This window comes from Musca autumnalis, unplaced genomic scaffold, assembly GCF_047663935.1.
Source record: "Musca autumnalis isolate F117 unplaced genomic scaffold, ASM4766393v1 scaffold_2, whole genome shotgun sequence".
NCBI lineage: Eukaryota > Metazoa > Arthropoda > Insecta > Diptera > Muscidae > Musca > Musca autumnalis.
The window spans coordinates 250,908,733-250,935,382 of record NW_027411755.1 but is presented as its reverse complement, the minus strand read 5'-3'; the positions used below and the strand labels follow the sequence as shown (position 1 = coordinate 250,935,382).

The 26,650-nt window shown below is 37.1% G+C and overlaps 1 protein-coding gene and 1 pseudogene across 1 annotated transcript; one reads left to right on the top strand and one right to left on the bottom strand.

The window, feature by feature from the left end:
• Positions 1-26,438, bottom strand: part of LOC141392565 (kinesin-like protein GA13060) — a 79,464-nt pseudogene extending 53,026 nt beyond the window's left edge.
• Positions 4,715-10,031, top strand: LOC141392564 (uncharacterized). Its single transcript, XM_073965498.1, has 4 exons — positions 4,715-4,997; positions 6,427-8,897; positions 9,522-9,839; positions 10,017-10,031. Exons 1-4 carry the CDS (start codon positions 4,715-4,717, stop codon positions 10,029-10,031), a joined length of 3,087 nt encoding a protein of 1,028 aa, XP_073821599.1.
• Positions 26,439-26,650: the final 212 nt, after the last annotated feature.

The following is a 26,650-nucleotide window of genomic DNA, read 5'->3' as shown; positions in this document are numbered from 1 at the left end:
CCGAGTTTGAATATCTTGATGATTTATTACCACATAACCGCACATCAGCGGTGTCCAACGCACACTTATTATAGATAATCTTATTCGAATAATATTTATAACCTATAATTTATGCATGTGTATGCAACATACAAAAGAAAATGAGATAGACCCATAGTTCCTTCTAGGCCTATACATAGAATTCCTTTTCTGAGTCGATTTGTGCATGTCCGTCCGTTCGCAACGTACAGGTCACATTAATAGTCCGATTCAGCTGAAAATTTGAGAATATAATTTTTTTAGCCATATTGCTTTTGGTGAAAATCGGTTCATATTTGGATATATATTTTCGGCCGATTTCATGTATTTGCTGAATTCGGTCTAGAAAAAATGTGCCAAATTATATCGAAATCGGTTCAGATTTGGATATAGCTCCCATATATATTTTCGCCGATTTCACGTATATGCTGCACCAGAAACCCTATATCTCTCCAATTTTTATGAAATTTGGTATGTGTGACGGATATTGGTCTAGTAATAATCGAATATCGAAATCAATTCAGATTTATATATATCCCCCATATATATTTTACATATTCACAGTGGTGTAGGACATCATATAGTCGGCCCCGCCCGACTTTGATCCTTTCGTTACTGGTTTTCTCCCATTTTATCTCCGGAATGTCGGACTTATACATTGCATTCCTTAGTACGAGTCCCATGCTAGACAACATCACATTTTAAACGGTGGCACATTGGCCCCAATTGTGAATTCTTTGGCCAAAAGTCAATTTTTTGACATTCTTCTTTTGAGTTTTTTTCTTCGCAATATGGAAGTAAACACTCCAAAACAACAAAATCAGAGATTGATTATTTCAAATTTGCATTTACCGGTAGACGAGAAGGAGTCAAAGTAGGGATTTGTTTACTGTGTTATTAATCGAGTTGAGTGCCCAGTATTGTGTGATAATTTGTGGGTTAAAAAATCGCTATAAGTAAAAACGTAAAGGTAAAACTCAAATATGGAGAAGAAAGACGAATGTACATAGATTCATTTTCCAAAAAGAACAGAAGAAAAAATCGGTCTAAGGACAAAGTTATCAACATATGTATTTCTTACATTTTGTTTCAATGGTAAAATTGTTCTGGACCGAAATAATTTTGATCGCTAGTGGTCGATGTTAGAAAAAAAATCAAAATTACTTTGATGTGTATACTTTAATAAAAAATCGTTTCAAAGTGCGATTCGTTGCGATAAATGATGCACAATTTTTTCAGGCTACATCAAATTCCGAAATATTTCATATTCGGCTGGTACAAATTTAATTCCAAGAAACACAATTTTGAACCGGTTTTCCTGAAAACTTGGTATTTTTATTTTGTGAGTCCAGAGAATATTTCAACCAAAAATTGTGGACATATGTCCACGTTGGGGTATAGGCTATACCGTATAGCCCCCATATAGGGGTACCCCCAATTTAAGATAATTTGACAATTTAGCCATATTTTTGAGCCGATTTAGCTGTAATTTTGCATTTTGATTTCTTAGAAGATATGAACACTTCGCACCAAAAATTATAAACATAGGTCGAAGTTTTGGTTAGACCCCAAACAATGGGATCACCCTGTTTAATATGTTTTAACGTTTTTTTGGAAATTCAGGGTGAAAATAATTCTGAATTAATATTTTGTGACAGTAATTATAAATAAAACTAAATATCAATACAAAAAGGACGTACAAATAGTTTTGGCCAGAAAAAATGGATTTCAGACCAGTGCACAGTGGATCCACCCATTGGCCAAAAATAAATAAATGAATGTTAAAATTTTGGTGCAACATCTGGCAACTATGACATGGACCTCTTTAAAAATATATTAGTGTTTGTTTCATTCGAACGCGATCTACTTAAAGTCGGAACATTTGACTAATATTTTTTGTTGTGAGTACAGCCTATATTTAAGTGTTTAGCGTGTTGTGGAATTCTAGTTAGCTGCATATTTTCTTAGTGTATTTTGTAATGCCAATTCGATCATATACTTAAATTTGACCTAAGGTTTTAGTCATGATGCCCACCAGTGTCCACCTCGAGAATAATTTTCCAAAGCAGGTTGAATATGTCCAAACTGAAATCCCTACTTTTAAGAAAATCTCCCAAATACTTTAAATATAGTGTAAAATCGGCATTAACTAAACGAAAGTAATTGATGTTAATTCTGAAAAGTAACTATTCAATTTTTTTGAGATAAACCTAACATTGAAATCTTTCTTGTTTTTTTTAACCGCTGAAGCATCAACACCTACTTGGTAAGGTTCCAATATACGAAAATAAAGGTATATTCATCAACATTCGCATTCAATTCTTTGTGTATTCCTTTTTGGGTTATTTCTATTGCACTGCTTTCGTTTTTATCTATTGGTGAGCCGCAAAATCAAAACAAAGTTATTGCATTGATTTTGTTTAGGCTTCAGAGAGCTCGTTTGTTGTCCACACATCCAAGTTCCATACTTACAGTCCATTCCCTTTCCCCTCGCAATTCTAATTCAGCCGTTGGTGTAAACATTGGTCCACAACGAACCGGATTGACAAACGACTCTCAGAAGATTTCCGCTCAACCTTGTTGGTATATTCAACATTCTGCTTTGCATGTGATTTTAGTGTTCTGGCAGAAGTGTTGTAACTAAATTCATGGTGACATTACGTCTGATGCAAAAAGTTTTTTACATGTTTCATAAATACGTAAAATATATTTATTGGTCTAGTTAAAAACTAATTTGAAACCGAAACATTTTTTAATATTAAAATAACAAGATTTGTACGTGATATTTGTGTACTTGTGCTTTAGTGAAAAATCCCATTTTAATCCATCAACAGCATTGGGTAGTAACCAAAGAACGCCACAGAAGAGGAGCAAACTGTAAGTGAAACACAAATCTGTTTTTAAGCTCAGTGGTTTTCAAGAGCTATACTAACTTATTTTACAAGCGTCACATATTTACGCTAAAAGTTCATAAATCTTCGGTTACATGCTCACATGCAGCGCTTAAAGTTACATACTTATTATTGACTCTAATTATGATTGGACAGAAATCGTATTAGAAAGTTTGGTGCATAATGTAAACGTTGGTTATAACGTGTTACAATACTAAACCTGTGTAATATAAATCGAGCTCACAACTTAAAATCACGTGGTCGTTAACATTATCGCTGATATTTAACATTAGTAGCACCCGTTTTGATATCGCTTTCTCCATTCTGTCCGTAATAATTTTGCACTCAATCAGCAATCACTCATTTTATCTCTGTTTGTTATTCTTTGTTAAATTCATCCATTTCGGCGAGTGGAGTGCGCATGTCCGCTCATTCACAATATCACTCATTCCTATCTCAAGTTCTCTGGCTTACAATATTCTCTCGATTCCGCACATGACGGGCTCTCCCTATTGATATTTCTCACAATTCCGCTACTGATTCCAAATATTGTAACTGCTCACAATTTCTACATAGCTATTCCTTCTCTGAGAACTACTCTCTTAAATTTATTTTCAATTCTTCCATGCACTTTCCATTAGTGAGGACAATGCCCTTTTATTTGGTGCTTTACTTCTCTACTGTTGCGATCAGCTGTTATCATTTCCAGTGCACACTGTTTGACCTACTTTTCGTATCTAGATACAATAAGAATAACATATACTTCCAATGATACAGAGCACAGTGGTCTGTTTCTAACTCATCACATTAATGAAAAATCAAGATTAAAAACAAGCCACATGATATTTTTGTTTATCAATTCAATATAAAACTTTATTTTTGTTTTTGGAGAAATTATACACCGCATCATCTTGGGCTTTATGCATTTTGCAGGCTAAACGGGAGTCATCAACGCATATTATTCTAGATCATTACTGTATATATTTGCCTAAAGCACAAACAACAGCTTTACGTTTTCTTTGTGGAAATCTTTACTGTCGACTTCAATTAAAAAACATTGGGAGAAGTTAAGTAACGACAATTTTGACACAGCTCTGCAGACACTGCTGTCACTGAGATAAATCGAATGGTAATCTTTTCCTGTCCCAGGTTGTTATTTCGAGGCTTACGTTAAACATACAAGGGATTAGCCAATACATGTTCACATGTGGCCAAGTATTGGTCAAGATTTGAAAATCAAAAATAGAATCGAAGTCAATTTCCTGAATTATTTCTACTTGTTTCTATGTTGGTTTTCCAAAACCTTCAGGCATCTACCGTAGAATAGCGATTACTGACTGGTTCCCTTAATAACTCGTTTTTCCAAAGCCTGTTTTGACCTCACACATTACTACCTTTTTTGGTAGACCACATCAAGGAGTCGCCTCCCCTCAAAGAATCATATCACCAACCTTAGCGATATGTTTTGAGGGAAATTCCTTGCTCTAGTCCAAAACTTTTTAGATGCAACCTTTGAAGAATATTAACTTACAACGTTCGACTGACATTGTGATCGATTCGCATTGTTTTCTCAGAAATTAGTGCATTTCATATTGAAAACTAACATTATAAACTCGTTAAATCGTAACTATCGATAATTCTTTAAATTGCCTGGTCCTTTGAAATTCGAATAATCACGGTTTCACTGTATTTTCAAATATTACTAAAGCAACAGGACTCTTGTCTCAAATAGGCCTTTTTGGACTTCATTAGTAAATTTGGTAGGACTGATTGCTTCAATCTTTCAATTCCTTCGACTCTTAAACATGTCTCTGGAGAAACTTATTCGCTTAGCAGATAGTTTAGTGGAATTCGAAGCATCCCTTAATGCGAATGAACTTCCATTGACCACCTCAGCATTCTTAGATATCCACCGCGAAGAAGTAAAATCCATATGGCAAAGGTTGAAGCAGGTTTACGAACAATGTTTGGCAGATTTAGCTAATGAAGTCGAACAGGAAGACGAAGAAGAAGGAGATGAAGAAGGCAAACAAGCTAGTGTTGCAGAGACAGTCAAAGATAAATACAAAAGGTCCTACTCTACCTATTGTAGGTGTATCTCGAAGTTGACTGAAGCCACAGCTGTCCTTTCCCCTTCTCATTCAGTCCCATCCCCGAGCCGGTCGGTGGTCCATAGTTTCAATTTACCTCCGATTGAGTTGAACACTTTCCATAGTGACTATAAATCCTGGCCGACCTTCCGTGACTTGTTCACAGCCCTTTGTATTAAAAATTCAAAATTAACTCCAGTGGAAAGACTTTTTCACCTTACTCCGAAAACAAAGGGTGAAGCGCATGATATTGTCTCCAAAAGCCCTCTCACCAATGACGGCTTTGTTTCAGCTTGGAAAAATTTATGTGCCCGATTTGAAAATAAGCGGGTGCTGATAAATGAACAATTGAAAAATCTGTTCCATCTTCCCAAAATTCCAACAGAAACTTCTAGTTCTCTTAAAAAGTTGCAAATGAGTATAAATTCATGCATATCCAACCTGCAACTTTACGAAATTGATACTGAGAGTTGGAATCCGATTTTCATCTTCCTCTGTTCAAACTGTTTACCTGACTCCACTCTCACTCTATGGGAGCATACCTTAAATGATAAGACCAGTATTCCAAAATGGTCGGATTTCGATACTTTTCTCACCATCCAATGAACGAAGGCCCGACAACTCCAAGATCAAATCGACTTCTATCTCTAAAATTAAACCTGGGAAGATAAATACATTCCAGACTAACGTGTGTAAGACGCAGTGTAGATTATGTCCAAAGGATTTCCATATCATACGGAAATGTCCTCGATTCCTAGACATGACATACAATCAACTGCTAGCTGAAATCAAAAGCAACAATTTGTGCTTAAATTGTTTTTCTAGCTTACACACGGTAAAAAATTGCAAGAGCAAGAACTCTTGTTTCAAGTGCAACAAGAGACACAACACACTGCTCCATAGGGAGTCCGATTTCCCAAACACTGTCCAGAATACTTCCAGATCGCATAATTCCTTCACCAATAGCAAGGATATTCAACAGGCACAATCCTCTCGCCCTTCCGCAGAAATTGTTCAAAATTGTTTCGCATCGAATGTCAAAGGGGTGTTGCTTGGAACAGCAATTGTCAACGTCGTCCATCTAGGTGTCACATATCGAGCTAGAGCTCTCTTAGACTCGGGGTCAGAAGGTACATTTATCTCCGAGAAGCTTTCTAACTTTCTCAAGCTACCCTTTAGACGTGTAACAGCCACGATTTCAGGGCTGAATAACACAGTCACAGCCGACGTTCATAGGGAATGCAATTTTGGTTTGGGTTCGCCTTTAAACGAGAACTTTGAGATAAACATATCTGCACTCATTGTTCCCCATTTGTCGTGCAGTCTTCCTTCCAAAACAATCAACCGAGATATCCTTAGAGAGCTGCCGCCTTTAACTTTAGCGGACCCTAGTTTCTATGTAAGCTCAAAGATTGACATTCTTTTAGGCGCCGATATTTTGCCATCAATAATGTTACCAAAGTGCACGAATAATATATGCGGATCTCTGATGGCACATGAAACTGTGTTCGGATGGATCCTCACAGGACCCGTGCCTTCCGAGAATACCTCTTGTTTCTCCAATGTCATCTCCTTGTTCAATGAAATCTCTCTTGATGAAAGAATTTCCAAATTTTGGGAGGTGGAGAACGTTCCACGAAAACGTGTGATCTCGTCGGCAGATAAGTTCTGTGAGGAGTTATACAAATCCACTACTTACAGAGACAAAGGAGGTAGATACGTGGTTTGTCTTCCATTTAAGGAAGAATTCCCTAAATCACTGTGTCTAGGACGTTCTCGATCCATTTCCATGGCACAGTTCTTCCGAAGTGAAAATCGCCTTCTCCGGAACCCTAGTCTCAAGGAAGAATACGATAAAAATATCCTGGAATATCTATCACTGAACCACATGTTTTCCATTAGAGAATTTCAGAGCAATAGTTCGTCTAGTTCACAGTGCTACTATTTACCGCATCATGCGGTTTTAAAGCCAGACTCCACTACCACCAAAGTTCGGGTGGTATTTAATGCATCGTCTCCAACTTCGAATGGCATTAGTCTAAACGATGTTTTATACACAGGCCCAGTTCTCCAAAACGATTTAACCATCCTAATACTTAACTGGCGTTTCTATCAGTTTGTATTTAATGGCGATATACAGAAAATGTATCGCCAAATCCTTGTGAACCCTATCCATACTCCCTTCCAAAGGATTTTATACCGAAAGGATCCAAATGAGCCAATAAAGGACTATGAACTCCGTACGGTAACGTTTGGCCTCAATTGTGCTCCGTATCTTGCTATACGGACAATTCTCCAATTAGCAGATGATATACAACAGAAGTATCCTTTAGCTAGTCAGGTTCTCAAAACATCTATGTATGTGGATGACGCTTTAGTCGGAGCCCATGACATTCATTCAGCAATAGAGACTAGGAAACAGTTAGTTGAAGCTTTGAGATCGGCAGGTTTTATCATGAGGAAATGGACCTCCAATACAAAGAAAATTTTAAAAGGTATTCCAGGGGAAGATCTTTTGCATGCCGATTTTTTGAATTTTGACGAACATAGCGCTGCTAAAACCCTTGGAATAAGGTGGAACGCTCTGGATGATGAGTTTTACTTTTCCACGTGTAATCTTCCAGATGCTGAGTCCTATTCAAAACGAGAAGTATTTTCACAAATATCCAAACTCTTTGATCCCGCTGGTTGGTTGGCCCCGATCATTATAATGGCTAAAATCATAATGCAAAAGATTTGGATGGACCAGACCAGTTGGGATGCGGAAATAAAGCCTGATTCCTTACAATTGTGGAAAACATTTAAGTATCATTATCCAGGTATAGAGAAGATTCGAATCCCTCGTTGGATTAACTTTGTACCAGGCGGTGAGGTTCAATTCCATTGTTTTTCTGATGCCTCAGAAAAAGCATATGCCGCTGTAATATACATACGGATTATTTATCCAGATTCCATCTGCACTCATTTGGTATCTTCGAAAACAAGAGTAGCGCCAATAAAAACGCTATCAATTCCAAGGTTCGAGTTATGTGGTGCCACACTTTTGGCCGAAATGATTGACGCACTTATTCCACAGTTAAACGTGTCCAATTACTCCCTGTTTTGTTGGACTGATTCTTCGATTGTATTGTCCTGGTTAGCGAAGCCTCCATGTCACTGGAACATGTTTGTGGCGAACCGAGTGTCCAAGATCATCGAAGTGGCAGATCCTACCAAATGGTTCCATGTAGAGTCCGAGTACAATCCAGCTGATTTGGCCAGCAGAGGTGTCTATCCCCATGATCTGTTAGATAGGGATCTATGGTGGAAAGGGCCGAGTTGGCTCGCTGAACCCTCTGAACATTGGCCTGAAATCCATCAAAAGGTTAGAATCCAAGATACGGAATTGGAGCAGAAGCACATAAAAGTACATTTTGCATATTTTGAAAAATTCGAGGATATCCTCGAAAACTTTTCATCGTTTCCCAAAGCGTTGCGTGTCATTTCCTACATATATCGGTTCTTTTTGGCTACCCATCCTAAATATAGATCAAACTATCAAAGGACTGATAACACTATAACTGCTAGTGAGATTCAATTTGTTCGTAAAAAACTCATCTCAACCACGCAAAAGGCCTTTTACCCTAATGAATATTCTTCTCTTAATTCAAAGAGAGCTATTTTGTCCTCCAGCGCTTTGCTTAATCTCAATCCATTTTTGGACAATGATGGGGTAATGCGGGCTTATGGTCGCCTAGAAAGGTCGTCCATACTATCCTTAGACGAAAGGCATCCAATAATTCTTCCTTATCAGTGTCAATATTCCAGACTGTTAGTTAGCTTCATTCATCTTCTTAGTCTGCACGGTGGCAATCAGCTTGTTCTACGTTTGATTCGCCTACAATACTGGATCCCCAAGGTAAAGAATTTGATAAAAACTACAATTCACAAGTGTAAGCCCTGTATTCTCTATAAAAAATGGTGTCAAAACCAACTCATGGAACCGCTGCCTCCTGAGAGGTGTGAATTCTCCCGTCCATTTACTCACACTGGCCTGGTCTTCGCCGGGCCTTTTGATATAAAGAGTTATTCAGGTCGATGTTGCCGAATTACCAAGGGTTACGTGTGTGTTTTCGTTTGTTTCTCCACAAAAGCGATACACCTCGAAGCCACCTCTGACCTTTCCACTTCCGCATTTCTGGCAGCATTAGGCCGATTCGTTTCGCGACGAGGATGTCCACTCCATTTGCACTCTGACAACGGGACTACATTCGTGGGAGCTTCAAGAGTCCTCACAAGAGAATACATAGAAACATCCCACCGAGCAGTTATCTCCAACTATTCCTATCAGAACATCTCATGGCATTTCATTCCCCCTGGGGCTCCACATATGGGTGGCTTATGGGAAGCCGGCGTCAAAAGCTTTAAGCTGCATTTTAAGAAGACAGCAGGATGTTTTAAATATACTTTTGAGGAGATGCAAACATTGCTATGTAAAATCGAAGCCTGTTTGAACTCCAGGCCCATATCCCCTATTTCCCAGGATCCTTCGGATTTAGCAGCCTTAACTCCAGGACACTTCTTAATTGGTAGTCCAATACTAACTCCATTAGATCCTGAAGCCAACTATGCCCAAATATCCATTCAAAATCGTTGGCAACGTCTAAAATCCATCCACCAACATTTTTGCTCCCGATGGAAGAACGAGTACTTAAAAGAACTCCAAAAGCGAAATAAATGGAAACAACCGGAAACCGATCTGAAGAAGGACGCCATTGTAGTTATCCGGGAAGAGAATTTACCCCCAAACAGTTGGCGTCTGGGAAAAATAACCAAAGTATATTATGGTAGCGACAGGAAGGTAAGGGTTGCAGATGTTCTTACTCAAAAAGGCACCATTACACGTCCAATTACAAAACTCGTCGTTATCACAGACTCATGAATAAGTATTGTTTCTCTTTTCCTATATTACATGTTTCATATTTCCTTTACCTTTCCATACCAATCCATGTATCTAATCCCATTTCCTTTATTCCAGAAATATGAGCCCTAAGAATTCTTCTCGTAAACAAAACCCAAGATTTGTTTGTAGAGTGTGCAAGAAGCATCATCCACTCAAAAGTTGTTGGAGATTTCGCGAAATGAATACCGTGAAGCGTAGAGAGGTTGTTAAAAAGTATGGATATTGTCCTAACTGCCTGGCCCATTCACACTCTCAACAGACGTGCTTTACCAAAACGGGTTGTGGGTATTGTCACAAAGAACACCATTCTCTACTACACATGCACACTAGCTTAGAAAACTCTCCCAAGCGCTCGAATTCCAAAAGCAACATACCCCATCGTTCTACCTCGGACACGTCAAAGGAAGCGATATCCAGTTATACGCCAATGCGGTCATCATTCGAACATGTAGCCACTTGCACAACAACTCTAACGTCGATCCTCAAACAGAACGTAGCTACTATCCTCCCAACCTTAATAGTAAAGATACATACCAAAGAAGGGGATACACTAGCAAGGTGCTTGGTGGACACTGCCTATCGTATGAGTTGTATCTCTAAAACTTTTATAGAGAAGCTGGAATTTGCAACAATAGAGTTGGACAATGAGACACTTTGTGCACTAACATTACATTCTGTGGTTAACCCCGACGTTAAGTTGGATGTCACCCTTAAAGTCAATGGTCGAATCCGTTATGTAACCCCGAAGAAATCTCTTCCCGATGACATAAAGGCCAAGTTTCAGAGCTTTGTTTTGGCTGACCAGACATTTAACATTCGGTCACCTGTCGACATAATCCTTGGGGTAGACGTTTTTTCACGTATGGTTTCAGACGGCATTTTTGTGCGACCAGGATTACCTTCAGCCCAAAATACAACTTTTGGAATCATTTTGTACGGTTCATTCTCCACTTGAACAGAAGAAGGTGAAACTCTAATCCAAAAGATACGATATCTTTGCGTATATCTAAATATTTTATTAATTCTTAAGTCAAGTTCCATCTGAAGTATCTAGAAACATTGAATTATCATATCAAATCCTTAGTAAATAAATGAATTTTATTTAGATTATAAGCGATAGACAATCTAGCTTTTATTGCAGCTGTACTGCAATGGGGGCCGGAATGAATATGTCCAAACTGAAATCCCTACTTTTAAGAAAATCTCCCAAATACTTTAAATATAGTGTAAAATCGGCATTAACTAAACGAAAGTAATTGATGTTAATTCTGAAAAGTAACTATTCAATTTTTTTGAGATAAACCTAACATTGAAATCTTTCTTGTTTTTTTTAACCGCTGAAGCATAAACACCTACTTGGTAAGGTTCCAATATACGAAAATAAAGGTATATTCATCAACATTCGCATTCAATTTTTTGTGTATTCCTTTTTGGGTTATTTCTATTGCACTGCTTTCGTTTTTATCTATTGGTGAGCCGCAAAATCAAAACAAAGTTATTGCATTGATTTTGTTTAGGCTTCAGAGAGCTCGTTTGTTGTCCACACATCCAAGTTCCATACTTACAGTCCATTCCCTTTCCCCTCGCAATTCTAATTCAGCCGTTGGTGTAAACACAGGTCATGGGTTTAAGATTATTCAGTATTAAAATCAGCTGCCATATAGTGCCAGACTATAAATGGTGGGTCGCTGACTAAAGCTGCCCTAGAATAGGGTTTCTATGGATATATTAGCGTATGACTCTGTTATCTGATCACGTACATTAACATAATTGGCATCAGTGCAAGATGAAGGTATCTTCTTCCAAATTTGTCTTACGTTGGCGGTACGTGCCTTCGAGGAAGAACACTATAAATCTATATTAAAAAATTTTCCAATTTTCAGACAAAAATTTTGATATTTTTTAATACGCTAAATTGGTTGGATTTTATGTTTTTTCCCCAAGCCTATTTTTGCATCATAAGATAATCGGGACCTTTGTTCATGTCATTTTGTATTAACAGCATAAAACAACTCTTACCGTATACCCCCCCACAGTGGAGAAAGGGGGGATGTAACGCTCGTGGTTTCCTAAAACACTCTTCGCAGCAGCACAAAGCTGTAACCGGCGCATTGGCTTGATTTTTACACTCCAAATATTTTTAGCCACTATCTCCATACAAGTGGATCCACTGTGCAGTGTGGGTGGTTAAACGCCTCAACGAAATGATGGAGTTATTTCCTCTGAGTATTTCATTCTTCATAACGTGAGTCGTACTATGTTGTTCGGACTAGACAACAAACAGAAGGCTCCATGTCATTGAGCTAAACATAAAATCGGGAATCGGGCTGTACTCTTAGGTAGGTGAGAAGTCCTAACTTGGTCCTTCGGCGATATTCCCGAAAAATATTTATGAACTTATGGTTATTATATTACTCACATATATTTAATATAACTTTAATATAAAGTTTGTTTTTCAACAATATTTAAATGTGATAGCCGATGGCCTAAAAATATGCAACACTTTTGAAAACACAGATAAATTCATTTGAATTGCCTAAGAAGTATTCAAGCAGAAAAAACGCAATAAAATCAATCACCCCAAACTTTGCTGAGAAACTGAGCCTCAGCCCCAGGAGTATTTTTTAAATTCTAAAAAATTGTGGGAACAACTCATACTGAGACCCAAAAGAATACGACAAAATACTACAGATTCCCCAATCTACCAACAAGAAGAAAACAAAAATGACAACGACAACAATGTTGTTAAAAATAATTGATTTTGTCATTGTTGCGTCACTAACGATTTTCTGCTCTTCTCCAAATGCTGCAAACAATGCCCATCTACCTATGAATATGGATGAGTGAAGTGGGTGGTTGGGTTGGTTTGAGTAGCAAAAGATGTAACTGGGATTTTTTTTTGTTTATAGTTGAAAGTTTAAATAAGAAAAGGGTTGGTGGTTGTTAAAGATTTTTATGGTGCCAGAAAACAGACAGTGGGAGTAATATATAACAGTTGGAGTAATATGTGCCGGTTAAAAAATTGTTCAACACCCACTTTTTAACACCCACTTCATATTGTTCTTTAACAGAATCATCATCATCGCCACCATTCCAACATGAAAACAAACAAACAATAACTACGGCAGAAAGTGAAAAAACCAAAACGACAAGTACTCCATAAAATACAAAAACAACACGAACAGCAACAACTATGAAGTCAATTAAAGCGATATGCCAGCGCAGTGTAGTATATTCCTGTAATATCCATATGTTGTTGGCGTTTAAACTGAAAGTATACAGGAAAGCCTCACAACATTACCCATTTAGAAAGCACTAACTAACACACCCTTTTTTTGTTGTTGTGCTGTTAACATTCTGCCGCTTTTAGTTCAAAACAAGTAAAAAGTCGTTAAGTTCGGCCGGGCCGAACTTTTTATACCCTCCACCATAAAATAGTCTTAATTAAATGGAATAATTAGGGTCCTTTTACAATTTTAGGTGGAACAACTTTTCGACAATGGTTAGACTCTTACTGCCTCCCACTATTGCTTAAATTACACTGTGAACACAAATGTTGGGGCAGAGATAATTCCTTTTGGAGATGAAAGCCCTTGGTGTGTGTATATTTAAAACCCCGAAGGACAGATGCGCCGTGATTCGAACTTCCGCGTTATGGCGTGATGAAGTTTTTTCAAGAGACCCTGTAAGCCATCATGAATTACCATTATATCGTTGTTTGTTGTTTTTGTAGAGCACTTAAGCAACAGTGAACAAAGATATAACGCTAATTCCTGATGGCCCACAGAGTCTCTAACAAAAATTTCATCACGCCATAACACGGAAGTTCGACTCACGGCGGATCTGTCCTTCAGGGTTCATAATATACTCACCAAGGCCTTTCTTCCCCAAGAGGAATTTTCCGTGCCCCAGACTTTCACCTCCATTTTGTTGCACAGTGCTATCTAATCTAATCTAAAAATGTGTTCAGCTAGGTGAAAGGTACCACCTACGGGGATATATCAAAGAGTCAACCTATCTTTAAATTTTTTGGCGGAAAAGTTTTATAGCTATACAATGTAGACCCTCAAAAATGGACCCATGTTGACGAATTTTAGTGAAGAAATTTCGTGACCACTGAAAATTCCCGAAATGGGGAGGTACAGTTATATGGGGGGATATACCAAAACATGGACCTATATTGACGATTATTTTTGAATAGACAAAATTGTAGCTAAAATTCTCAAAATACCGATCATTACAGCTAGTTCGGTTAAAAATTGAAGCTAAAATACTCAAAATACCGAAAATCGGGAGATACCGTTATATTTTTTATGACCACTGAGAACTTCAAATGTCAAATTACAGCTATTTCGGTTAAAAACTGTAGCTAAAAATCTCAAAATACCGAAAATTGGGAGGTACCGTTGTATGGGGGCTATACCAAAACATGGACCTATGTTGACGATGCTCGGTGGAGATATTTCATGACCACTGAGAACCTCAAATGGCAAATTACAGCTAGTTTGGTTAAAAATTGTAGCTAAAATTCTCAAAATAACGAAAATCGGGAGGTACCGTTATATGGGGGCTATACCAAAACATGGACCTATGTTGACGATGTTTCGTAGAGATGTTTCATGACTACTGAGAACCTCAAATGTCAAATTTCAGATAGTTCGGTTAAAAATTGTGGCTAAAATTCTCAAAATACCGAAAATCGGGAGGTACCGTTATATGGGGACTATACCAAAACATGGACCTATGTTGACGATATTTGATGGATATGTTTCGTGACCACTGAGAACCTCAAATGTCAAATTGCAGATAGTTCGGTTACAAATTGCGGCTAAAATTCTCAAAATACCGAAAATCGGGAGGTACCGTTATATGGGGGCTATACCAAAACATGGACCTATGTTGACGATGCTTGGTGGAGATATTTCATGACCACTGAGAACCTCAAATGGCAAATTACAGCTAGTTCGGTTAAAAATTGTAGCTAAAATTCTCAAAATACCGAAAATCGGGAGGTACCGTTATATGGGGGCTATACCAAAACATGGACCTATGTTGACGATGTTTCGTGGAGATGTTTCATGACCACTGAGAACCTCAAATGTCAAATTTCACATAGTTCGGTTAAAAATTGTGGCTAAAATTCTCAAAATACCGAAAATCGGGAGGTACCGTTATATGGGGACTATACCAAAACATGGACCTATCCCCATATCCTTTGGGATATAAGTTTATTGATCACTAGGAACCCTAAGTGCCAAATTATAGCTAATTCGGTCTGCAAATGTGGCGAAGAACGTCAAAATACCTCAAATCCGGAGGTACCGTTATATGGGGGCTATACCAAAAAGTGGACCGATATAGCCCATCTTCGAACTTGACCTGCCTATGGAAAAAATACCCTCGGGTGCAAAATTTCAGCTCTCTATCTCAATTATTGCGGACGCTAGAGTGATTACAACAGACGGACGTACAGACGGACAGACGGACATGGCTAGATCGTCTTAGAATTTTATCCTGATCAAGAATATATATACTTTATAGTGTCGCAAATGATTAGTTCGATGTGTTACAAACAGAATGACAAACTTAATATACACTCCATACTATGGTGGAGGGTATAAAAATACTTTTATATTACTCTCTTTTTCTGCGCATTTTTTGCAGTCTGTCACTAGCATTAACCATGCAACAAAAAAACTATGTCGTTGTTGCTGTTGTTTGTTTGTGGCCCATTGTATTGGCGTTGTTACACGTGTTTGTCGTATTTAAAATGTAGGACCTATATACTACACACAGGAATTTAACAAGAGCCTTATGTCGGTCACATATGCACCACAACCACCCCCACACCCACTCACGCTGAAATATGCTTGCGTGAGTGGGTGTGGGAGTGATAGCTGTTTATATGTGACCGGCATAAGGTTCTTGTTAAAGTCCTTGTGGTATTCGTTTTCATTTAACAACTAGCACTAAGGATATGCAAGCATGGATATCGTAAACATGTATTAGATCCTTGGGTGCAGAAGCAACAGTCTGCACTTGAGACAAGACATTTATCTGCGGTTATTTGGAGTAATCTCCCATAATTGAGAGGGATAAATGGGGGAGAATATGTATTGACATTGGAAATTATGACATTTAAATGAACCTCAAAATAACCACCATTCAATTCATTCAGCACTATTATGTTGCTCAATTAACAACTAAAACCAGCAGGCTGCAATAGTTTTGTGTATGTGTGCTGAAAATCATCATATTGATGGTTATATCAATTGCATTGCATATATTTGAATGTTACACCCATATTCGTGTACATATTCAATTAAGAAGTTTATTTACTATTTCGTTGTGTGTTAATATAATTTTTGATACCCTTTTTAGAATGCATGAATAGTACCAATTAGTATCCATTGAATATTAGAATTTGTATAGAACCTCACCATCATCGTCGTCATTATTCATAGACACTAATTTGTGGTTACGCTAAAATACGATTTGTTTGTATAAGCAGGCTCTAAAGAACCTTCATATAATGAACAGGAAAATTTGTTATTTTGTGCCTTCTCTGTGCCAGGTATTTTGGGGAAACACATTAGACATAAATAAATTGTTGTTAAAAAGAACAAGTATGAAGGCGTAAATTTCGGCCGTTAGCCCTCCACCACGAGTTGTATTTATGTAAAATCGAACTGTTAGTTTCCTTTCATTTATAAAGAAGACTGAATACCAAATTTCTGCAATTTCTGTAAAATAATGTGGCTAACCTTCAAAATACCAAAACTCGGCAGGTACCGTTCTACAATATCAAAACGTCGATCTCTACCGACAAATTTCTGGCGGAAATTTTTTATACTCAAGGAAGACTAAATATCATATTTTCGATATTTCGGTAAGATAATGTGGCTAAAACCTAAAAATAAGAGATACGCTTCTATGGGGGATATAGGAAGACGTCGACCTATTCTGATAATTCCCTTCTGGAATATTTTATAACCCCATGGAAGACTAAACAACAAATTTCAGTCATTTCGGTGTGATATTGACGTTCAGAATTACGAAAATCGGGAGGTACCATTCTATGGGGGCTATATAAAGTCGCAGACCTGTACGGACAAATTTCTGGGGGAAAATTATATACAACCAACGAAGACTAAATACCAAATTTCATCCATTTCGGTGGAATATTAAAGCAACAACCTTCAAAATACCGAAAATTGGGAGTTACCATTCTATGGGGGCAATATGAACCCAGCAAAATGTTTGATGCCAAAAATTACATTCAATCATGGGTGAAAGTGATCTGGCATGTCATCTTTTTAGCATCTTCATCGATGGATTTTATATGAGCATGGACCCCAAAAGATGCTATTAATTTTTGGATCCAAAGCATTTAATTTACACCAATGCTTTGACATGTCATTTTCACCAATGTTTTGGCATGTCATTTCCACCAATGTTTTGGCATGTCATTTTCACCAACCCTTTGCAATGACACTATCATTACATCGAGACTTTTAACAACGTTGGTTGTCTCGAAATCACAATCTCCGACAACATCAAGCCTATTGTAAATAATTGTCTTATATATTTAGAAAAATGTGTATAAATAAAACCACAAAATTCATCTCTATTGGATCGATGGAATGGGTTCAAATGTTGATGAAAGGATCGGATTCTTTACGACTTCCTTTGCATGGGTTCAAATGCTGATGAAAAGATCGGATCTTTCTCGACTTCCTTTGCATTGGTTCAAATGCTAATGAAAAGATCGGATCTTTCACGACTTCGTTTGAACCAATGCAAAAGATGCCATGACATCACGTCATCGCATGGAAACACTTCCTTCAAATTTTGCTGGGAAGGCGCCAAATTTCTAGGGGAAAGTTTTATAACCCCAACGAAGACTAAATACCAAATTTCAGCCATTTCGGTGTGATAACAAAGCGAAAACCTTCAAAATACCGAAATTCGTGTGGTACCGTCCTATGGTGACTATATCAAAACGTGGACCGATATAGCCCATTTGCAATACCAAACATCTCTGGAGTAATAAAAACTTCTATACCAAATTACAAAGCTCTATCTTTCAAATTGCGAGCTGTATCTTGATTTCAACAGACGGACGGTCAGGCGAATATGGTTGTATCGACTTTGAATTTTACCCTGATCAAGAAGATATATACTTTATAGGGTCTCCGACGAATATTTCGATGTGTTACAAACCGAATGACAAATTTATTTATACCCTCCATAGTATGGTGGAGGGTATAAAAAGGAAATATGATTTTATTTCCTTTGCCGCTATGGGATATTTCAGTCGAACATTTGAAATCACTTCATCTGAGACCATCCACAAAAACCTAAACATTTTTAGGCTAGTGCTCAGTTTACTTTATTTTTCTTCACCTTTATTACAACCCAATAATTTTATTCTCGGAATGTCCATACTCCCCTAGATATTGACCCGAATGTTAGATCAAATTGCGAATATTTGTACTCGGTGATGCGAAAGCCTGGAATATAAGTATATTTATATATAAAATGATATGATGATTAATTTAGTGAAAAACAAGTAAAAAAGTATCAGTCGGCTTTGCCGACAGAGGTATACCCTCAGCATGTGTATATTGAAACAATTTTTTTCCCAAAATACGTATGTATTTAGGGGGTTTTAAAAAAATTGGGCGTTTGAACCGACAAAAATGTTGATTAGGATTAAAGATCAAAAGTTTTGCGGAGGAGATACTAAAAGGAATGGATCGACATTGACCGTTATGGAAGTGGAACTCCAGCCACAACATATGGTGTCATAGGGGGTTTTTACACTCAAAGTGATTCGATATCAGGTCTTAAAGTGAACTTATCCGAAAATTTTGTGTGGGAGGTACCGGATGGAGTGGACATATATAGTCCATATTTGAACCTGATCTATATCTGGTAGATATATTAGGATGTGTAAAGTATAGACCAATTCGGCCACTCCCTTCAAGCGTTACCGTACGAACAATTTTTCCGAACATTTTTGAACTTTTGTGGGGAAGGTACCCGAAGGAGTGGACCGATATGGCTTATCTTCAAACTTAAACTATGTTTGGACAAAATATTACTAATTCCATATTTTGGACCGAATCGGCAGATCCGTTCGAGAGTTATCTTGCGCTCCTACCACCTCACACGGTGTCATAGGGGTTTTTCTGCAACTTTCATGCTATTTTCTCAGGAAGTATGGACTTGCCCCTGATGAAACTTGTACCGTCGTATGTAGGGCAGTGAATACAAGTTGCTAAAATAAAAATCAAAGCGATTCTAGAGATGGCCCTAAACTGAACTTTTCCGAAATTTTGTGTGGGAGGTACCCGAAGGAGTGGAACTATTGAGACCATATTGGAACCTCATATTACTCTAGTAAAAAGTTTACGCTATACAAAGTATGGACCAAATCGGTCACTCCCTTCAAGAGTTATCGTGCGCACAAACTTTCCGAACATTTTCGAACTTTTGTGGGGGAGGTATCGGAAGGAGTGGACCGATGTAGCTCATCTTCGAACTTAAACTAAGTTTGGGCAAAATATTACGAAAGCCAAAATTTGAACCGAATCGGTTCATCCGTTCGAGAGTTATCGTGCGCTCCAGCCAGCAGGACAGACAGACAGACGGACAGACAGACGGACGGACATGGCTAGATCGACTCCAAATTGTCTGAAACACATTTCGTCCAAACATACTTGGGGTCTAAAACCATTATTTCGATGAGGCACATTTTCATCGTATCAAAGTGTATATACCCTCCTTAGCCTAAAGGCTGAGGGTATAACAAAAGGTTATTCCACTTTGGTTATATCAGTTATATACATATATCCGCATACATGCAAGCACCCGCAAAATCCACAACTCGATACCAGAGACCTCTACCATGGAACCCATTGTATTACTAAGAGTGTCGTGCTGGTATCCAAGAGAAAAATGCGGCATATAGGGCTACTTTACAAGGAAAGGAAAGAGGACAACCGCCTTTTATACAAAAAAAAAACAAGTGAGCCAAGGCTATAGTCGGGTCGGGGTCGACTATGTGATACCCTACACCACTACCCCTGTTCATAAGCTTTTGACTAATAAAATTAAAAATATTAAAATTGGGATAGCTTAGCGCCTTTGCTCTGAATGTTTTCATTAACACAGGTCAATTTTTTTGAAACGCATTTAAGTGCATCGACATTACAACCCAAATAAAAAATGGAAAAGTGGGATGTATGCCAACCATCAATAGGCTTCTTTCTGTGTTAGACCCCCATCAACCCCCAAAATTTCGTGAGGATCCGATCAAAATTTCGTAGTGTGATTGCACAAAAATGGAAAAAGGGATGCATTACCGACTATTGCGATATCTCTGTTGTTTGACCACCTATGACAACATACTTCACACCGTTGTAAAGGTGATATTTTTTACTTTCCTTGCCAGGTTTTGCTTTCGATATACCTCCTACAGAAGGGAGATATTAACTTTGAAATAAAACGTTGACTGTTTCTCCAAATAAGTTTTTTGCCCATCCCGACCTCTGAATATTATCCGACCATCACCAAAATCAATAGGCTTCTTTCTCTGTAGGATCCCCATTAGCCCCTAAAATTTCGTGATGATCCGATCAAAATTGCGACCTGTAGCGTGATTTCCAAAAAAGTGGAAAAATGGGATGTATTACCTACTATTGCGATATCACCGTTATTTGGTCACCTACGCCGACCTAGTTTACACCATTGTAAAGATGGGATCTTCTACTTTCACAGCCAGGCTTTGATTTTGGATAGTCCCCAACCAAAGCTGTGATATTCGTCATTATAATTAAAATTGCAAAAATGAAAATTTGGGTTTTATTTGTGACTATTGTGATATCTTCGTTGTTTGATCACCTACGAGAACCTACTTTACATCACTAGAAAGGCGATATTTTCTACTTTTATTGTCAGGTTTTGCTTTTGGTATACCCCGTATAGAAGCTGAGATATTCGCTTTGGAAAAAAACGTTGAATTTTTATCCACATAAGTTTTTTGCCCATTCCGACCCCTAAATATTATCCGACCATCACCAAAATCAATAGGGTTCTTCCCCTCCGGGTCCCCCACCAACATCCAAAATTTCGTGACGATCCGATCAAAATTGCGACCTGTAGCGTGATTACAAGGTTTAGATGGACGGACTATATTTCTGTATGGGTCTACGACCATTATTTCGATGCGTTACAAACTATTTGGCCAAAACCAACTTATAATACCCTCCCCACATAGTGGTGTAGGGTATATAAAAAAAAAAACAAGTATGAAAGTATCAGTCGACTTTTATGTGAATTGAAATTGTCATCTACGGACAGATCGAATACTGGATAAAAAGCCAAAATCATTTTCCCCAAAAATTAATTATTTAGGGGATTTTCAGAATTTTGTGGCCCTTTTTGAACATTTGAAGAGGAGAAACGCCTTTTCTGCAAAAAAATAAGAAAGTATTAGTTGGCTTTCATGTGAAATCAAATTTTCATCTACGGGTAGATCGAATACTGGCTACAAAACCAAAATCATTTTCCCCAAAAATAAATTATTTAGGGGATTTTCAGAATTTTGTGACTTTTTGGACATTTGAAGAGGAGAAACGCCTTTTCTGCAAAAAAAAAGAAACAAGTATGAAATTATCAGTCGGCTTTTATGTGAATTTAAGTTTTCACCTAAGGACTGATCGAATACTGGCTACAAAACTAAAATCATTTTCCCCAAAAGAGAGGTACCGGAAGTTGTGGACCAATATTGCCCATCTTCGAATTAAACTAAGTTTGGACAAAATATTACAAATCGGTTAATCAGTTCGAGTGCTTAGTGCGTACAATTTCTTTTGTGGGGAGGTACATCCCCAGGACAGGAGTGGACCGATATGGCTCGTCTTCAAACATAATCTAAGTTTGGACAATATATAACGAAGGCCAAATTTTGGACCAAATCGGTTGATCCGTTCGAAAGTTATCATGTCATCACCCAGACAGACGGACAGACAGACGGACGGACACGTCTAAATCGACTCCAAATCGTCTGAATCGAATTTCTTGGGTTCTAAACCATTATTTCGATGAGGCATATTTAGCCTAAAGGCTGAGTTTATACGGGATTGTGAAAAAATTAAGGTACAGGGACCAGAATAAAGTCCGAAAATACTACCAAAGAGTAAAACATAGTGTGATGTCTTTGGTATAGGCACATCCTCCTGTTGAGACTTGCAAAGTAATTTGGTAACTTATAGAGATAGTGTGTTCTGTATGTGGAAAGAGCATTTGTCCAAACTGTTGATATCCAATACTAGCGAAGACGACGAAGGTACCACAGATCCAATCCCAGAAGTATTGAATGTATACAGCCCGGCCAAGATGAGGTAAAGCAGCAAAAAAACCAATTGAAAAATAATAAGGCAACATAAGCCAATGGCCTACCAACCGAGCTGTTCAAAACGGGAGGCGACCCGCTAATAGGGTGTATACATCAGCTGGTTAGCACCATTTAATAATAGGGTGTATACATCAGCTAGTTAGCACCATTTGACAGAAAGAACGCGTACCCGCTGATTGGAACCTGAGCATCCTGTGTCCCGTCCACAAGAAAGGAGATAAGACTGTATGCAATAACTACGGGGGCGTAACTCTTCTCCCTATTGTCTACAAGACTAAAGACTATGGTGAACGAAATAATTGGGCCATACCAATGCGGCTTTAGACCTAGCAAGTCCACCATTGACCAGATACTTATCCTGCGGTAAAGTAACACTTTACAAAACACTGATACTCCCCGTGCTAATATGTGGTTCCGAAGCATGGGTACTTGTGGAAACAGATACGGCAGCGCTTGGTGTGCTTGAGAAATTTTTTTTTTGAAAAAATCTTCGTGGCTAACTACGTTGGTGGGGAATATCAACGACTGCGTTGGCTAGGACATGTCATAAGAATGAGAGATGCTGAACTCGCCAAAAAGGCGTATAAATACGGACCGCATGTCGGCACACGTGAAATACGATATCAGAAAACTCCATATCGAAGTTTGGGAAAATACAGCAACAAATAAAGAGGAATGGAGATATTTGTCACAAAAGCTCATATAGACAATTTTTTAAATAAGCTTTTTTTATCCAATCTCCTTAGAATTAAAATGTTATCTAATCTTAGGTAAAAACTCATCAAATTATGATACTGGAATAAGAGGTTGTAAAAAAGTCATAACCCCAGTGTACATACCTTTGTTGTGATTGTTATAATATCAATTTGTTGGATGTGGGTGATCATAGATCCTTTGTTGTTGTTGCTGCGACGTAGTCGTTGCTTCTTGAGTTTTTCCTTGTAAAGGCTAGAGACGTACATATAATCCAGCTAGCAGGACCAATGTTTACCTAGCAAAAGAAACGAAAATAAGAACAAGTAAAAAAGTATCAGTCGGCTTTGCTGACAGAGAAATACCTCAGCATGTGTATATTGAAACAATTTTTTCCCAAAAAACGTATGTTTTTAGGGGGTTTTAAAAACGTTGGGCGTATGAACCGACAAAAATGTTTATTATGATTAAAGATCAAAAGTTTTGCGGAGGAGATACTTAAAGGAATGATCGACATTGACCATTATGGAAGTGGATCTCCAGCCACTACATATGGTGCCATAGGGGTTTTTACACCCTTCGCGCTGTTGGAATGGACTTACCGCTGAAAAACGTTTACAATCGTAATTGAGACAGCGAATGCTTCAACAAAAATCAAAGTGATTCGATAGCAGGGCCCTATTCCACGAAACAACTTATCAACTTTTCATTTTGCACTTATCAATATTTTTGACAATGCTCAAAGTTAAGTGTTCCACAGAACCATTATTTTTTGATAAGTGATAAGTTGCTAATTATAAAGTGAGTTTGCTTACTTTTCAAAAAAATGTAGCTCTTTTTTGATTTCTGTTCCACAAACGTTATTTCTGCTAAGTGAAAAGTTGTAACGGCAAAGCGTATTTTGCTAAGATTTTGCAAAAAAATTTGCTCTTTCGTTCCACAAAAAACTCTGCATTTTGATTTTGCAGATCAAATTTTGATAAGTTTGCCTTAAATTTGCGAGGTAAACGTTCTCTTTGCCAATGTACATTGTTAAAGCGAGATTTTGTTCGGAAATACTAAAAACACGGTTATGACAAGAAATTGTAAAGATTTTTCCGAACTTCTACCCTCTGAATCAACCATCCTACTTCGAACTCTCACTATCCGAAATTCCACCCTACGAACAACCCCATTCCGAACTTCCACACTGCGAACAACCTCACAAATCGAGGCTTTTAGCTACGTTTTCAGAACGAATTAGTTTTAATATGCGTCCAAAACTTACCGACTTAGGCCCATCTTTTATTATAGCCCCCATATTCCGCCCTATTTCAGCTGATTTGTGGTTATTAGCTACATTTCCAGGCCGAATTAGGTATAATTCAGTCAATCACCAAGAAACGTCTCCACAAAAAATTATGGATATAGGTCTACGTTTTTTTATAGCCTCCATATAGCAGTACCGTTCGATTTCAGCTATTTTAAGGTTTTTAGATACATTTCTAGAACGAATTAGTTATAATTTGACAAGTAACTTCTCCATTTTGTGGAGAAAGAAAACTAATTACTCTATGCCGAACATAACGCTTTTTACTTGTTTGATTTCGCTTAATTTTATTGTATTTTATTTGTATTTCCTTAATTTTATTTTAGATTATTTTATTTCACTTAATTTTATTTTACTTTATTTTATTTATTTTTTAACTTTATTTTATTTCAATTTACTTTACTTTATTTCACTTAATTTTATTTTATTTCACTTCATTTTATATTGTTTTATTTTTTTATTTTATTTCATTTTGTTTTTTTATTTTATTTTACTTCATTTGATTTATTTTGATCTTATTTTAATTTATTTCGTTTAATTATTATTTAATCTTTATTAAAATTATTTTATTTTTATTTCATATTATTTTATTTTATTTAATTTTATTTAAATTTATTTTATTTTATTTTACTTTATTTCATTTTATTTTACTTTATTTCGCGTAATTTTATTTTATATTATTTTATTTCATTTTATTTTGTTTCATTTTATTTCAGTTTAATTTAATTTATTTAATTTTATTTTATTTACTTTTAATAATATCAGTTTCATTTAATTTTTTCGCTCGTCTCAATTTTACATGTCTTATTTATTATTGCCAAGTAAAAAATAATGCAAAGATGATAAAACGTTCTGTGGAACAAATATCATTCACACTTTGCAAGAGAACTGAGAGACTTACCAATATGGCGGAAAAATTGAGCAAGAGAGCACAACAACTGTGCTAAAAGAACAGTGATAGACAAATTTGCTAAGTGCAAGGGAAATTGAAAAGTAATTTTGTGGAACAAAAAAAGGTTATCACTTTTCAAAATAACTACATTTTGATAAATGCAAAATGAAAAGCGATAAGTTGTTTCGAGGAATAGGGCCCAGGTCTTAAATTGAACTTATCCGAAATTTTGTGTGGGAGGTACCGGATGGAGTAGACAAATATAGTCCATATTTGAACACGATCTTTATAGATATATTAGGATGTGTAAAGTATGGACCAATTCGGCCACTCCCTTCAAGAGTTACCGTACGAACAATATTTCCGAATATTTCTGAACTTTTGTGGGGGAGGTACCTGTAGAGTGGACCGATATGACTTGTCTTCGAACTTAAACTATGTTTCCACAAAATATTACTAAGACCAAATTTTGGACCAAATCGATAGATCCGTTTGAGAGTTGTCTTGCACTCCAAACACCTCACACTGTCATAGGGTTTTTTTTTGGCAACTTTCAGGCTATTTTCTCAGGAAGTGTGTACTTGCCACTGATGAAACTGGCACCGTGGTGGGGGGGGCAGTGAATACAAGATGTTGCAACAAAACATAAAGCGTTAGCATAAATGCTGAGGGTATAATTAGGAATGGTCTAAAAGAACCCTCGATACCAATTGTTCAACTATATTACCGGCATATAATCTGCTATTAAAATAATTTAACTTTTATCCATCGAGCTCCTTGAATGGCGTTTGTGAAGAAATCCTTTGATTATATCCAGGTATTTTTGTTCTTCGACAGCCTTTAACTATTTTTTTAACAAAATTTAACACTACATTTATTCAATCAACACTTCTTTGGGTTGGTTTGGAGAATGGTTTGGACATATGGAACATATTTTCTTGTAATGGGCTTCACATTCATGCATTTTAAAACAATATAATTTTATTTCCAAATTTACTAATTTCTTTCGAAACTTTTAATATTTTATAATATTTAATCTTTTTTAATTTTAATTTATTACATTTAAAAACCCTTAATTTATTTTTCTGTTATTATTTAAAATTAGTACCCTTCAAATGCAAGTAAATCATTTGACCGTTCGTGTGCTTTTACTGTTATCTGAATTGAATTCCGTTTCATTCAACGTTTCATTTGTTACTAAAGATTTCTGTTGGGACTGTGGATTCCTAGTAGCCACAATTTGTATACAACACAGAAGCACATATACGTCGCTCATCATCAATCCCACAATTGGGGGGAAATATTTTCTCCTGATTGTTGCTGTTTACTCGTATTTTTCTTTTTCTCTTAACCTACACGAACATTTTTCGTGTATTCGTATGTTACCCCCA